Source organism: Colletes latitarsis, chromosome 12, assembly GCF_051014445.1.
Source record: "Colletes latitarsis isolate SP2378_abdomen chromosome 12, iyColLati1, whole genome shotgun sequence".
Classification (NCBI taxonomy): Eukaryota; Metazoa; Arthropoda; class Insecta; order Hymenoptera; family Colletidae; genus Colletes; species Colletes latitarsis.
In genome coordinates, this window is record NC_135145.1 from 27254673 (window position 1) to 27270909 (window position 16237).

The 16237-nt window shown below is 34.1% G+C and overlaps 1 protein-coding gene across 4 annotated transcripts in view; it reads left to right on the plus strand.

Moving 5' to 3' along the window:
- Alk (Anaplastic lymphoma kinase) overlaps positions 1–16237 on the plus strand; it is a 143941-nt gene that overhangs the window by 88462 nt on the left and 39242 nt on the right. For 3 of the 4 annotated variants that reach the window (XM_076779247.1, XM_076779249.1, XM_076779248.1), the window contains one exon: positions 1620–1889. The exons of the other annotated variant lie outside the window; for it this stretch is intronic. In XM_076779247.1, coding sequence (XP_076635362.1) covers positions 1620–1889 — 270 coding nt within the window. The remainder of the gene's footprint in view (positions 1–1619; positions 1890–16237) is intronic. 4 annotated transcript variants of the gene reach the window in all.

Sequence of the window (16237 nt, forward strand, 5' to 3'; positions counted from 1 at the left end):
AAAAAATTCAGTACGAGCGGAACTTTAAACGTTAGTAACTTTTTAACGAAGCCTCCATCAACAAATTGGTATTCTTGATTTCCGTCTTATTTTGTCCCTAGAATCCCCCATTAAAACTGACCCCGTACACGCAGTATGGTACAGTTCATCTACTCCTTGCTCCCCCTCTCGGTAGATGGCGGCACTAGCTCCTTTGCCGGTCATGCAGGGATCTTCCTAGGTTATGCCTAACCTAACAACATTCATATTCATTATTATTTCATACAAATAAAATAATCTCTTTGAATTCACTCATGAAAGGAGCGTTGTGTTATATAAAACCCTGCAAACAACATAAATAAATATAATCTCTCCTCTAAAATTATGAAGTTGTCTAATCCTAACAACATTCATATTCATTATTATTACATACAAATAAAATAATCTCTTTCAATTCACTCATGAAAGGAGAGTTGTGTTATATAAAACCCTGCAAACAACATAAATAAATATAATCTCTCCTCTAAAATTATGAAGTTGTCTAATCCTAACAACATTCATATTCATTATTATTTCATACAAATAAAATAATCTCTTTCAATTCACTCATGAAAGGAGCGTTGTGTTATATAAAACCCTGCAAACAACATAAATAAATATAATCTCTCCTCTAAAATTATGAAGTTGTCTAATCCTAACAACATTCATATTCATTATTATTTCATACAAATAAAATAATCTCCTTCAATTCACTCATGAAAGGAGCGTTGTGTTATATAAAACCCTGCAAACAACATAAATAAATATAATCTCTCCTCTAAAATTATGAAGATGTCTAATCCTAACAACATTCATATTCATTATTATTTCATACAAATAAAATAATCTCTTTCAATTCACTCATGAAAGAAGAGTTGTGTTATATAAAACCCTGCAAACAACATAAATAAATATAATCTCTCCTCTAAAATTATGAAGTTGTCTAATCCTAACAACATTCATATTCATTATTATTTCATATAAATAAAATAATCTCTTTCAATTCACTCATGAAAGAAGAGTTGTTTTATATAAAACCCTGCAAACAACATAAATAAATATAGTCTCTCCTCTAAAATTATGAAATTGTCTAACCTAACAACATTCATATTCATTATTATTTCATACAAATAAAATAATCTCTTTCAATTCACTCATGAAAGGAGAGTTGTGTTATATAAAACCCTGCAAACAACATAAATAAATATAATCTCTCCTCTAAAATTATGAAATTGTCTCATCCTAACAACATTCATATTCATTATTATTTCATACAAATAAAATAATCTCTTTCAATTCACTCATGAAAGGAGAGTTGTGTTATATAAAACCCTGCAAACAACATAAATAAATATAATCTCTCCTCTAAAATTATGAAATTGTCTCATCCTAACAACATTCATATTCATTATTATTTCATACAAATAAAATAATCTCTTTCAATTCACTCATGAAAGGAGCGTTGTGTTATATAAAACCTTACAAACAACATAAATAAATATGATCTCTCTAAAATTATGAAACTGTGACATGTGCTTGTTTTCTATTGAGCCCCTCAATTAACAAAACCTTTGACAGAATATGTTGTACGATGTTTATAGTTAGATACGTGTGGATACATGCAGCCTAGAATTATTGATCCGCGATCAGCCAGTCAACGTCTGGCTCAAGCTGCTGCTTGTAGCACCCTCACGAATCCCAGAAACGAACCCAAAAAGGATTCGAACGAAAAAGGTTCCGCGCAACCGCTAGATCGTCTGCAAGAACGATTTCATTGCAATCCATATGGTTCTAATACAGATACCTCCGAGAAAACAGTCGGCGGAAATACGAGTCGCGATGATTTTGGTGATCAGAATGATGATACAGAGGTACATTTAATCAATAAGAAATTTAAACCGTGCAAGACTGCTTCACGCGTGTCATATTGCATATTCGTTATTATACTTTGATTTCGTGCAAGTAGAACGAAGAGTGACTCCAACAAGTTGTAAAACAAGTTTAGAATTGCATTGAAGCTTATGAGTAAACTCTTGAAGTAAGGTTCAGCGCGCGCGCACGTGTTGTAAGCTACAAAGCCCAACAGGCAGATGGCGCTCGTAGACTCAATTTCATGGCCCTTTTTGTGATTTTTTTTTTAATGATAGATAGGCTGTTTTGCACTGAGACTTTGTAGATACATTCATTCATCTTCCAAGCATGTATCATATTTTTTTCATGGAGAAATATTAAAAATCGTGGGAATTGTAACTTCTTATTTAATGGCTCTTTTGGAAAAGGTGCTCCAATGGCTTCCAGGATTCCAGATAATTTTAAACAGAGGGGGTTAAAGTATCTTCATAATGAAGGTTGTAGTTATAGCAGGAACCAGGGAGAAGTCGAAATCCTGATAAATAAAGAAATGGCGACGCTTCAAGTTTCGAATTTCTATTTGTTAATCGTTCGTTTGTCTTTAGCGTATCGAAAAAAATAGTAGAACTCAATATTTTTTTAAATCTCCAGTTCCAGCTATAGAGGCGTGTCTGCTGAATATTCTCTCCAAATTTGAAGTCGATCGGTCTGCTAGATCTTGAAATATCATGTAAGCCAGTTTAAATGCGTTTTTTTAAACAAAAAGCTATAACTCTCGCAATTTTTAATATTTTTTGATGAAAAAAATACTGTACATACCTGTAAGACGAATAAATATATCTGCAAAATGTCGCTACGAAACAAGCTACCTGTCGTTAAAAAAAAAATCACAAAAAAAGGCCGTAGAAATGACTGCCTGGACAGCAATACTCCCTTAAGTCCCCCACTTTTATTTCAATATCCAACATAAACGATAATCATAAAAGACTTTTGAGTTCAGTAAGTTTAAAAATATAATGGACAGACGTGATAAAAATTTACAGTAAATGAAAATGAGAATATTTAATCTTTTCACGAGTTGCTGATGGAGGCTTTGTTAAAAAATTATTAACGTTTAAAGTTCCGTCCATACTGAATTTTTTTCTCGAAAATGTGTAGGATTTCGGGGGTATGTCTATTCACCAGAAATGATTATAATTGATCTCTGCAACTGAAGATATTTTTTTTAAGTACGATTTGAAATTTTTGAAAAATTTGTCCATCTTTCTGAATTTTTTTCTCGAAAACGCGTAGAATTTCGAAGGTATGTCTCTTGACCAAAAATGCTTGTAATTGACCCCCGCAACCGAAAATAATTTTTCAAGAATGATTTGAAATTTTTTTTGTTCACCAAAAAAATTTAGGCACCTACCCCCTGACGATTTTTCTTAAAAATTCGTTTTTCATTTTTAGTAAATTCGTTTGACGCTCTACGGAAATTTTGTCTAATTCTTTTTTGTAGGTATCTATGAACTCTAGTTCAGAAAAAAATTTCATTGAAATATACTCACAAATGTAGGAGTTATGGCTGTCTGAATATTGGACCATTTTTATGGGTTTTTTCTCATTTTGCGGGGTCAACGAACAACTTTTCCAATATTTTTAGAATATCTACATATTATATATTAAAATACGCGCAATTTGCCGGTTGAAATATTAAAATCGTCCATTCCGTTCATGAGTTATGATTTTTCAAAGATTCGCATAAAATTTCGGGGAACCATTTCAGGCCCCATATTATATTTTCGGTAAGGAATTTTTTTCTCGAAAGTGGATAGAATTTCGTGGGTATGTATAATGACCAAAAATGATCGTAATCGACCCTTGCAATCGACAATAATTTTTTTAGAACGATTTGAAAAATTTTTTTTTCGCCGAAAAATTTCAGCATCTACACGAATTTTTTTCTCGAAAATGGTTAGGATTTCGGGGGTATGCATAATGAACAAAAATGATTGCAATTGCCCACTGTAATTAAATATAATTTTTTTAGTATGATTTGAAATTTTTTAATTTCGTCTGAAAATTTCAGTAGCTTCTTGAATTTTTTTTCTCGAAAATGGTTAGGATTTCGGGGGTATGCATAATGAACAAAAATGATTGCAATTGCCCACTGTAATTAAATATAATTTTTTTAGTATGATTTGAAATTTTTTAATTTCGTCTGAAAATTTCAGCACCTACTCGAATTTTTTTCTCGAAACTGAGTAGAATTTCGAAAATATGTCTATTCACCAAAAATGCTTATAATTGACCCCTGCAACCAAAAATAATTTTTCCAGAACGATTTGAAATTTTTGAATTTAATTGTTAATAACTTTTTAACGAAGCCTCCATCAACAAATTGGTATTCTTGAGTTTCGTCTTATTTTGGCCTCTAGAATCCCCCATTAAAATTTTTCGGTGGCCAAACACCCTGTATAATTATCTGAGATTGTTGATTGTAAAAATCCTGCATAAGTTACATAATTCAGAATACTGAAGCAAACATAGTCGTCACAAAATCGAGGTTTTGTATAAATAAGCAATATTTTCGGTTATAGTCTCGAAAGGCGGTGATCGATTGACATGAAATCTGCAAGAAGGGGAGGGGGAGAGGTACGAATCTCAAACATAACATTTTAGCTTCTGTTATTTAATAATTTCCCAAATTTTTATGAAAAACTTGAGCTCTACACTTTTAAATTCTGTCTATACGTATACTTCCTTGGCAGTGCAAAGTACAGAACCGTTTAATCCCACAATATTATAATTTAAAGTAACGACCATATTTTGCATGGTACTACAGAAATTTCGGCTTTAACTATATATTTTTGTAATGTGGTAACAGTCGAATTGTAACAATGTCTTGCCACAGCAATACGTTAACATGGTGAAAGCGTTACCTTGTAATGAGAGTGCAATGGCAGTAGTTATATTCCAATTCAATTTCCAAATTAACATTTCCAGATTTAACAATTTCTACTTGTGAAAATGAGTCGAAACAAAAGGAATAACACTTTTCTTTCCAAAGCTTCGTTTACAAGAAAATTGAGTTTGAAAATTGTTTTAAGCCTGCACGTAGCATGATCATTTTCATTTACACCTTCGTATCCACTGTTCTCTGTAACATGCTGCCTTTAGCAGTACGGCTACCACTCTTACTGTTTGTCTATTTGTGTCAGTCGAATTGTAACGATGTCTTCCTACAGCAATACGTTAACATGGTGAAAGCGTTACCTTGTAATGAGAGTGCAACAGCAGTAGTTATATTCCAATTCAATTTCCAAATTGTCATCATCGAGGCAAAAGGATGACACAGAAAACAGAGCACTGACTGCGGTACATTTCATAATTACCATAAATCTGGTGACCGTAGAAGATCTATTTTTGATGCAGCAATTCTTAATTCAGTTCTCGACAATCCCAGAATAATTAATGTGAGGGGGCTAGGGGGGTCAAATAACAAACCCACAATCTACCCCACAATTGTTAAATGTTTATTCGCAAGTGTGTGGGTAATACGTAGCCACACGTAGGTTTATGGTTAATAGACTGAAATTTATGCACGCAACTACATACGTCTTTACCAGACTGTGAGTAACACGTCTGCTCAGACTGAGATTCTTTCTTCAAAACTCTCTTCCATATACACGGAGGGGCATTTTAAACAGGTCACCTGAATAACTCACTTGTGTTTGAAGATAGGAGAAACTGCATTTGACCAAACTCACTTGGTATCGGGGGGCTCATAATCTGGTATTACCAATTTTTCTGTAAGTGGAGGCGTCAAGGAGATATGAAGGTCAACTCTGTTCTTTTAAATGAAACACTATGTTTTTTCACTTACATTCTAATAGAGTGTTTCAAATCGAATACAATGACCCATTATTAAGGTCACTCAATGTCACCCAAAGTCAACTGCGATAGAAAATAAATTGTCTCAAAGCACTCTTCGAACACTTGGATACTTTGACACTGCTACTACAAGTGTTCAAAATGGCGACCTTGAACATGGATACATAGACTAAATCGTTGCAATACTGATGACACTGCCTGGCAAATTTCATTTGTATCTATTACAGAGCAAGCTCTTCTTATACGTTCTTGCATGTCAAGTTTGGTAGTTGGTTCTTCGCGGTACACTTCTGCCTTTAATTTTCCCCACAAATAAAAATCGAGAGGTGTCAGGTCTGGGGATCGTATCAGCCATTTGTTACTTCCTGATCGACCTATCCAACCATCTCCAAATTTTCTATTTAGAAATTCTGTAACATTGCGAGCTGAATGAGCAGGACATCTGTCTTGCTGGGACCACATGGATTGTCGTAAGTCCAGTGAAGTGGCTTCTAACAATTCTGACAAAACGTCTTCTAAGATTCTCAGGTACTTGCTACTATTTAGCGTGCCATCAATAAAATATGGACCAATTATTTTATTATGAAGAAAGCCGCACCAGATGTTTACAGGCCAAGGTCTCTGTTTGTCGACTTTTCTCAACCATCGTGGATTATCTACTGACCAGTAGTGCACGTTGTGACGGTTAATTGCTCCATGGTTTGTAAATGTGGCCCTCATCGGTAAATAACAGTTTACTCAAGAACATTTCATCGTCTTGTAGTTTTCGTAAACCCCATTCACAAAATTGTAAACGTTTTGTATAATCATTTTCAGTTAATTGTTGATGAAGTGATATGTGGAACGGATGAAATTTGTTAATGTGTAATATTCGTAAAATACTTCATCGACTGATCCCATTTTCACATTTCAGTTGTCTTGTACTAACATGTGGATCTTGTATTACAGCTGCTACAATATTTATCGAGTTTCCATCATCAGTTGCTCGTTTGGCAAGATTACGTGTTTTGTTACCCATAGTTCCAGTTTCTTGGAACTTTTTTATAATGTTTGTAAAGACAGAAAGTGAAGGTCTATTATTACGATCGGGAAATCTTTCACCATACACACGTACCGCTTCCCTCATGATTCTATGACATTCACCATAAATGAGAACTATTTCTACTTTCTCTGCTATCGTGTAACGCATTTTAGAAAACTCAACACTTAGGAGGGACCATCCTAAGGTGTAAATCTCCAATTTTGATGAAACTTCGCAATTATGTAGTTCTCATAAATCTATTAGACACGTATTTTTTGTAGCTGCTAATATTCACTTTAAGGGGTTGAAATCAGCCCTCAAAGTTGGGGGCTCGAAACATACTTTGTTGAATATCTCGGAAACTATTAGAGATAGGGGTGTGCTTCAAATGGATGAAATTTGTGTTTTTAAACGGCGAATTTGATGTTGTAAAGAGATTTGCAAAACTTTTATTTGTTTAAACAATATGTTAAAAAATAACACATTTTTTTATTTTTCTCGTTGGATATTAATGATTTTTTTTTCTCCATTTGTACAGAGAAACTACACATCCATGTACAAAATGCGGACAAATTGGAATTTTGATTTTTTCACAATAAAGAAAGATTTTATATTTGTAATTTTTTTCGTATTTCGTGTTCTACGAAGTACCAGATCGCATGCAGGGTGTTCAGCCATCCCAGGGAAAAATATTAATGGGAGATTCTAGAGGTCAAAATAAGACGAAAATCAAGAATACCAATTTGTTGATGGTGGATTCGTGAAAAAGTTATTAACAATTAAATTAAAAAATTTCAAATCGTTCTGGAAAAATTATTTTCGATTACAAGGGTCGATTATAATCATTTTTTATGAATAGATATACCCCGGAAATCCTATCCAGTTTGGAGAAAAAAATTCGAGAAGGTGTGAAATTTTTCAACAAAACTAAAAAATTTTAAATCGTTCTAAAAAAATTATTTTTGATTGCAGGGACCAATTATAATAATTTTTGGTCAATAGACATACTCTCGAAATCCTAACCATTTTCGAGAAAAAAATTCCTTATCGAAAATATAATTTCAGACCAAAAATGCTTCCCGTTAATTTCATGCGAATCTTTAAAACACCATAACTTCTGAACGGATTGGACGATTTTAATGTTCAAAAAGCCAAACGCCGCGTATTTTAGTGTAGAATATATAACAATTATAAAAATATTGGAAAGGTTGTTCCTTGGCCTCGAAATGTTGGGAAAACCCCATAAAAATGGTCCAATTTTCAAACAGCCATAACTTCTATAATAGTGAATATATTTCAATGAAACTTTTTTCTGAAGTAGAGCCCATAGGTGCCTACAAAAAAGTATTAAACAACTTTTTTGTAGGACGTCAACCGAAATTATTAAAAATCAAAAACGAATTTTTAAGAAAAATCGAAGGGGTGTCGGTGCCTAAAAAAAAAATTTCAAATCTTTCGAAAAAAAATATTTTTGTGTGTAGGGGTCAATTACAATCATTTTTGGTGAAGAGTCATATCACCGAAAGTCTACTCATTTCCTAGAAAAAAATTCGAGAAAGTTTGAAATTTTTCGACAAAATTCAAAAATACAAATTGTTCTGGAAAAATTATTTTTGGCTGTAGGGGTCTATTACAATAATTTTTGGTGAATAGACATAGCCACGATATCCTATGCATTTTCGAGAAAAAAATTCCTTACTGAAAATATAATTTCAGGCCAGAAATGTCACTCCAAAATTTGAAAACGTTATAACTTTTGAACGGATTGAACGATTTTAATATTTAAAAAAGCAATCAACGCGTATTTTAGTGAAGAATATGTAGAAATTGCAAAAATATAAGAAAAGTTGATCCTTGACCCCGTAAACGGGGAAAAACCCCATAAAAATGGTCCAATTTTCAAACAGCCATAACTCCTACAATAGTGAATATATTTCAATGAAACTTTTTTCTGAAGTTGAGCTCATGGTTGTCTACAAAAAAGTATTAGACAACTTCTCTGTCGGGCGTCAAACAAAGTTATTAAAAATGAAAAACAAATTTTTAAGAAAAATCGATGGAGGGTAGGTGCCTACATTTTTCAACGAAAAAAAAATTTTTCAAATCGTTCTGGAAAAATTATTTTCAGTAGCGGGGATCAATTACAATAATTTTTGGTCAATAGACATACTCCCAAAATCTTACCCACTTTCGAGAAAAAAATTCAGTATTGGCGGAACATTAAATGTTAATAACTTCTTAACGAATCCACCATCAACAAATTGGTATTCTTGATTTTCGTCTTATTTTGGCCTCTAGAATCTCCCATTAAAATTTTTCCAAAGGTGGCCGAACATCCTGTATGCGATCTGGTACTTCGTACAACACGAACTACGAAAAACATTACAAATATAAAAACTTTCTTTATTGTGAAAAAATCAAAATTCCAATTTATCCATATTTTGTACATGGATGTGTAGTTTCTCTGTACAAATGGAGAAAAAAAAATCATTAATATCCAACGTGAAAAATAAAAAAATGTGCTATTTTTTAACATATTGTTTAAACAAATAAAAGTTTTGCAAATCTCTTTACACCATCAAATTCGCCGTTTAAAAACATAAATTTCATCCATTTGAAGCACACCCCTATCTCTAATAGTTTCTGAGATATTCAACAAAGTATGTTTCGAACCCCAACTTTGAGGGCTGATTTCAACCCCTTAAAGTGAATATTAGCAGCTACAAAAAAATACGTGTCTAATAGATTTATGAGAACTACATAATTGCGAAGTTTCATCAAAATTGGAGATTTACACCTCGGGGTGGTCCCTTGTCAGTGTAGTCGATACCCTCCTTCTGCAAGAAACCTCTGGCTCAAAATCGTGCCCTGAAACGTGGTCCTTCGACGCCATTGGGATCTTAGATCACTTTGAAACCCCATTTGGAGTCTATCGGCTTTACATTGTCTTCTCTAGGTAGTATAACCCAAGTACCATTCTTCTGGTGAGCTTCCAGTTCTCAGTCAATGGTCTTCCACCACTTGTCATCATCTAGCACGCTGGTAGCTTCTGAAAAACTGTCAGGTACTGTGTGAGTGACAAAATTCACAACATACCTAGCCGGTACTCTCATAGTTATTCTGCCCCTTAGCATTCGAGATGACGTTGATGGCTTTTTGAACTCGTCTGGGGATGCTTCCACCTGAACATCCTCTTCCCAAGCTTCACCAATCTCGTCTGTTGCCTCTCCTCCAGCAGCAACCATCCTGACAGCACCTTCCTTGGTCTGTCCTCTGTTTGGCGACTGATCGGGGAACAGGAACAGCTCGTCCTCGACGACCACCTTCTCTCTACGCTCATTAAACTTCACATGCCTGGCTACTGACTCCTATTTTTATGTTTCCGGAAATTGTTGTACTTTTTGGTTTTTGTTCCGGTCGAGCCACCTGTTGTCAATTTCCTTGCAGTCGCTGCCAGAGCCGTTAATGATTTGAAGACTTCTTTGTGATAGATAGGTGTATTGAGGGGATGACGGGGCCTCTTTTGTGACTGTCAGCCCTTTCGTTTCCCACAATTCCAATGTATGATGGAACCCACTCGAACAAAATTTCAGTAGCTTCTTTGTTTGACAGAATTTCGTTGTACTTCTCAATAATTGGTCTAATAATAGGGTTTCTGGGTTCAGTAACATGAAGGGCAAGTGAGTGCACTCATAGAGTCTGAATAGATAATGAATTTGTCATTGTTATTAGCTTCTCCAATGTACTTCAGTCCCTACAATATAGCATATGCCTCGCATGAGAGAACTGAAAAGTAATCTGGCAATTTTAAGCCATATTTTCTTCAGGAGTCACTAGACCATAGTCAGCACCCAATTGTGCTTCAGATCCATCGCAGTATATAGGTGAACAGTCTGAAAAATGGCTGGAACTTTCTAGGAAGGATGCTTTCAAGAGATGGTGGTTTTCAAATTTCTTCGATGGACTGTTGAGGTCAATCAGTGTTGGTATCTTCAATGTCCAGCGTGGAGTGTTAATCACTTTAATTTGGAAGATGTTAGGGAGCGGTATGTGCAACTGTTCCAATATATTAGCAATGCGTATGTTTATTGGCTTCGGTGATTTGATCCTGTTATTAAATAGGTGGGTAAATTTCTTTGAGAAAATTATTTCCTTCGTCGGATTACATGGAGATGATGTAGTGGTTAGGGTATATGAAAGAGTTAATTGCATTCTTCTGTAGTCAAGTGGTGGCAAGTTTGTTTCACTTAGCAAGCCTACTACAGGGCTAGTGCAGAAAGCTCCCGTTGCAACTCTCGCTGCACTGTTGTTAATTGTTTCTAATTCTTTTAGTGTCGTTAATTTATCCAAATTGTACACTACCAATCCATAATCAAGTTTAGATCTAATTAAGGCTTCATATGTACTAATTAGGATTTTGAAGTCTGCTCCCCACTTTTTGGATGCTATTGCTTTCATGATATTAAGTTTCCTAGTACATGTTGTTCCTAGTGCTGTCAAACATGAGTCCAAGAATTTTGACTTGGTTGACTACAGAAAGAATGTGATTTCCAAGGAACAGCCTTGGTTCATCTTGTACGGTAGAACTTCTATTGAAAACTATAGCTGTTGATTTTGATTCAGAGAACTTGAAGCCAGTATTTAGGGAAAAGGTGCTGAGTTGATTTAAGGTTTCCTGTAGAATAAGTTGTGTAGTTTCAATGTTTTCCCCGGAAGCAAAGAGTGTAAAATCGTCTGCAAACAGGAGTCTTAATGATGTTCGTGATTTCATTAATAACAAGTAAGAAAAACGTAACACTCAGGATGGAACTCTGAGGGACACCATTGCTGATTCCTATTTTGTTGGATAAGGAGCCATTTACGAATACTTGAATAGATCGGTTCTTGAGGAAGTTTGTTGAGGAATTGAAAATATTTTCATTAAGCATATGACTTTTAAGAATTTTGATGATTCTCTCCCTCTAAACCATGTCATATGCCTTTTCTATATCAAAATTAATAGCGATGAGGTGATTGTTATTGGCAAAGGCTTCGCAGATGTTAGATTCGAAGGCCACAAGACTATCCAATGTACTGCGATGTTGTCTGAAACCACTTTGATGTATAGATAGTATTTTATTCCTTTCGAGAACCCATCTGAGGCGCCTGTTAATAATCTTCTCCATTATTTCACATAAACAGCACGTTAAGGCAATGAATCTATAGCTACCTACAAAATTCCTATTTTTATCTAGTTTGAAAACTGGCACTATTGCTTCACTCCATTTTTGTGGGAACACATTATTAATCCAAGTGCAAATATATAGGTTTAGCGGGTACTCAAGTGCTTTGGTGGAAAGCTTTTTAATGAATATATTTGGTATCATGTCAGGCCCAGGACTGTTGTTTTTGCATCTATTCAAAGCAAACAATAGTTCCTCAAAACTAATTTTAACATTCAATTTATAGAATCTAATACGTCGCTTGAATTCTTTGCAAAAGTTTTGGCAAAACAATTTGCAATGTTAAACGAATTGGACATTAATTGATTTTCTTTCGTGACGATATTTTTGATGATCAAGTGTTTTTCGAATTTCCATTAATGAGTTTTAATTTTTTCCAGATCTCTGTACTTGGTGTGTTGTAATTTAGGTTAGAAATATAATTCATCCATGATTGTTTTTTGCTTTGTTTAATGGTTCTCCTAGCTGTAGCTCGATATCTTTTGTAATTTATTTTGTTAATTTCAGTATTATGGCGTCTGAATATATTTAGAGCAAGTTTGTAGTTTTTAATGGCTGTTTCACAGTCTGTACTCCACCATGGAACGTTCTTTTCCTGTCTCTTATTTTGAGTTTGGAATATGATCTGAGAAGCTGCTTCTATAATCATATCAGCGAACTTTTGAACCAGTGTATTTATGAGGTGTGCGTTAGATTCATTTGATGTACCAAGTTTGGCAATTCCATTATCCGTTAGTAGCTGAAACCGGGCCCAGTCAGCTTTATGATATTTCCACCTAGTATTGATATCTCCTGTGTTCATATTGTGCTCTATACTTAATAAAATGGAGAAATGATTACTATCGAAGAGATCAACGGATGCTCACCATTCAAATAAATCAGCAATGTCAGGGGTGCAAAAAGAAAGATCGATGGAATTTGATTTGCCATTTGCTGCGTTAAAGTGTGCAGAATCTTGTTTGTTTATATGTTTCATCTATTTTATATGATCCCCAGAGAGTGTTATGGCTGTTGAAATCACCTAAAATAATGAACGGTCTGGGTAGTTTTGGTGGCTTAGCGATTCTTTAGGTTTCTTAATTTCTTGTATCTTTATATTGAGATCTGTTGTTGCTTGTGAGTTTGTTGTACTTATCTCCGATTTAGCTCGTTTAAATGGAGTACTTATGGGTTCTTCGAAGATGAATTCTTTAAGTTGAGCAGTTCGAGGTTCTTTACTGATAGAATCATTACGTATCAGTTTTCCTTGAGGTTATGAATTTCACTGAGGTTCTAGTTGGCAACTGAATCGAGTGTTTTATTTTTATTATTGTCTGCAGTTGGACAGTTTTTAGCAAGATGGCCGTCTTGTTTACATATAAAACATTTTAAATTGTCAGAACAAGGGTAGATCAAGTATGATGTGTCATCGTGGTTGACTTGAATGGAATCTGGAACTTTTTGGACGTCATCAGGATGAATGTAAACCGTCTGAAACTAAGGATATGGGAATAGCCTTGTTCTTACAAACCAGCTCTTAAAAATGACACTGGTGATTCTCTCCTAACATTAAGTTTGTCAAGTAGTTCTCCGAATACTGTATGGGGTATCGTAGGATAAACATTTGAAAAAATGAATCGTTTGTGTTTGACTAACAAGGGGCGAATTTCAATCGATTGGTTTGCAACATTAATTCTTATGTTTCCTAGTTAGTTCTTCGGTGATGTCCTTGGGTAGCCAAGAAAATAAAAATTCTATTATTAGATATTCTAGAGGCAAATTGAATGAAATTTCTGCTATTTCTGCTAATATTTCATTGAATAAATCACCAGTTTCCTATTAGGTACATTTACTAAATACGTAATGGCTCAGGTATGCAATGAAGTTACTGTTCTTGAAAATATAAAATATTGATAGTATTATATGTTATAAAAAAGATTAAAATATGTGTGGCATGCCTCCTAGTGGTTTCAATTTAATTTGTGTAAGCATCACTAATGGGATCTTCAAAATTGACGCTGTGATTAATTTTCAAATGGCCTCTGTGAGATTTTCTACGACAAAATGTTGATTCATCAATCTCGACAATCTACTCTACCCTTCCAATTGCTGTGCAGTATTTTTATTTTATTTTAGTTATATAATAATATGACATTGCTCATAATTATATGTTAATTTTAAAACATATGTAGCTGAGATTGTTTTTAGAAAACCATGTTCTTTGCTTTGCAAATATCTTTATATTACAACGTCTTTTTACGTTTACTTGGATTGATAGATCCTGCATTGCCAATTTTCATAACATTTCCACATTGCAGATAGTACGAGAAACAGAAGAAATGCAGCAATTGTTTCAGTAATCATTTGTTTCAATTGTCATTTCTGATTTTCTTCTGTTTCTTGTACTTTGTGAATTTTATTCAACTGTGCCATAAAAATGAGCGAATTAGTAGTTTCAGAAGTATGGATCTTATTTAAATTACACGAATTTTGTAAAAATAAAGAAGCCTCATTTAAATTTTTGCAAGACAGAAAGTTAATTGCCAAAAATCTTAATTGTCCACAGTGTGGAAATACAATGAAATTGGTAAATGAAAATTGGCACTATAGAAGAACAATTCCAGCATCTGCCAATGCTGGCGAAAGAAAGCGAATTTGTGATATAAAAATTTCTGTAAAACGTGGAACATGGTTTTCAAAAACAAAACTTTCCTATGAGATAGTATTAAAATTAACATACATGCTAGTTCATAATTTTGAACAGTACCACATAATACGAGAATTAGAATTGAACAAAAATACTGTTTCTCAGTGGAATTACTTTATGAAACAAGTGATGGCTGATTGGCTGCAAAATTCGTGTGAGATACTTGGCGGGCCAGATAAAGTAGTAGAGATAGATGAATCAAAATTTGGCCGAAGAAAGTATCACAGAGGTCACCGTGTGGAAGGACAGTGGGTTTTCGGAGGAGAAGAAAGGGAAAGTGGGAAAATATTCCTGGTCCCTGTTGAAAGTAGGGACACAGAGTCCCTTCTTTCAATAATTAAACAGTGGATGTTGCCTGGGACTGCAATTATATCAGATTGTTGGAAAGCCTACAATATTTTGGAAAAAGGAGGGTATAAACACCTCACCGTAAACCATAGTTTACATTTTAAAGACCCAGAGACAGGCGCTCATACAAACACAATTAAAACTACATGGAGGCATAGTAAACATTTTTTGCCTGAATATTGTCGATTAGTATTTGCAATTTGACACTTTTGTAACATATAATACCATAAATATTTTCCATTTTCAGCAGAAAAGATAATTTCATCGGTTATCTAAGCCATTACGTATCTTATAAATCTTCCAAGCAGGGGAAGGATGATTTATTTAATCAACTATTAAAAGAAATTTCAGAAATTTCATTTGACTCTGTGGAAAATCAAAATATAATCTAGACGATAATGAAATTTAATAGTAAAAAAAAGTTAAATCAACGCACTACATACAATTGTAATTTATTATATTGTCCACCTGTAATCACTATCAGAGGGGAGTGGTAACATTTTTTGCTGTTGCTGCATGTACTGTCTACCTATAAGTATAGTTTGGGCCAAAATATAGCGAGGTTGTAAACTAAACTCTTGAGGGTTGGGACCGATTCCTGCTGCGGCACTTAGGGCCATACATGCCATCTTACTACCTTTTTTCATTTTCTAGATGCGTATATTATAAGCAGGTAAATTAAGATATTAAAGACTTGAGTAGGACCTTTACCTGTTACGATACCTCTAAAAATGGAGACACTAGATAAAATATTTCTTCGTACAGCCCTGACTATGGTCTAGGGCCCTTAGCTGCTCTTATTTCTGTCAATTCACTTGTTTCGGAAGCTAAAACGTATAAACTTTTAACACTCACTCGAGTTTACAACCTCGCTATATTGTGGTCCAGATTATACTGTCTGAGTAGGTCTGGGTTACATGGATGGGTGGGTAATTGTTGCGGCACATACTGTCTACCTGATCGATTCATGAAAAGTCTATGCATAAAAAAATGATTTTTATGCATACACGTTCTACAAATTCCCATTTGACAATGTAGCATTATCAAATTAGATCAATCATTTATAATTTGTAACATGAACATAGATAGTTACTTGTTTCTACTTGTGAACCTGTCAAAAAGTGTACTTAACCTTACTTTTTTTCTGCAACTTTACAAGAAGTTTATAAAAAACTATGCATATCAATAATGTACTGAATTAGACGAATCGAATGT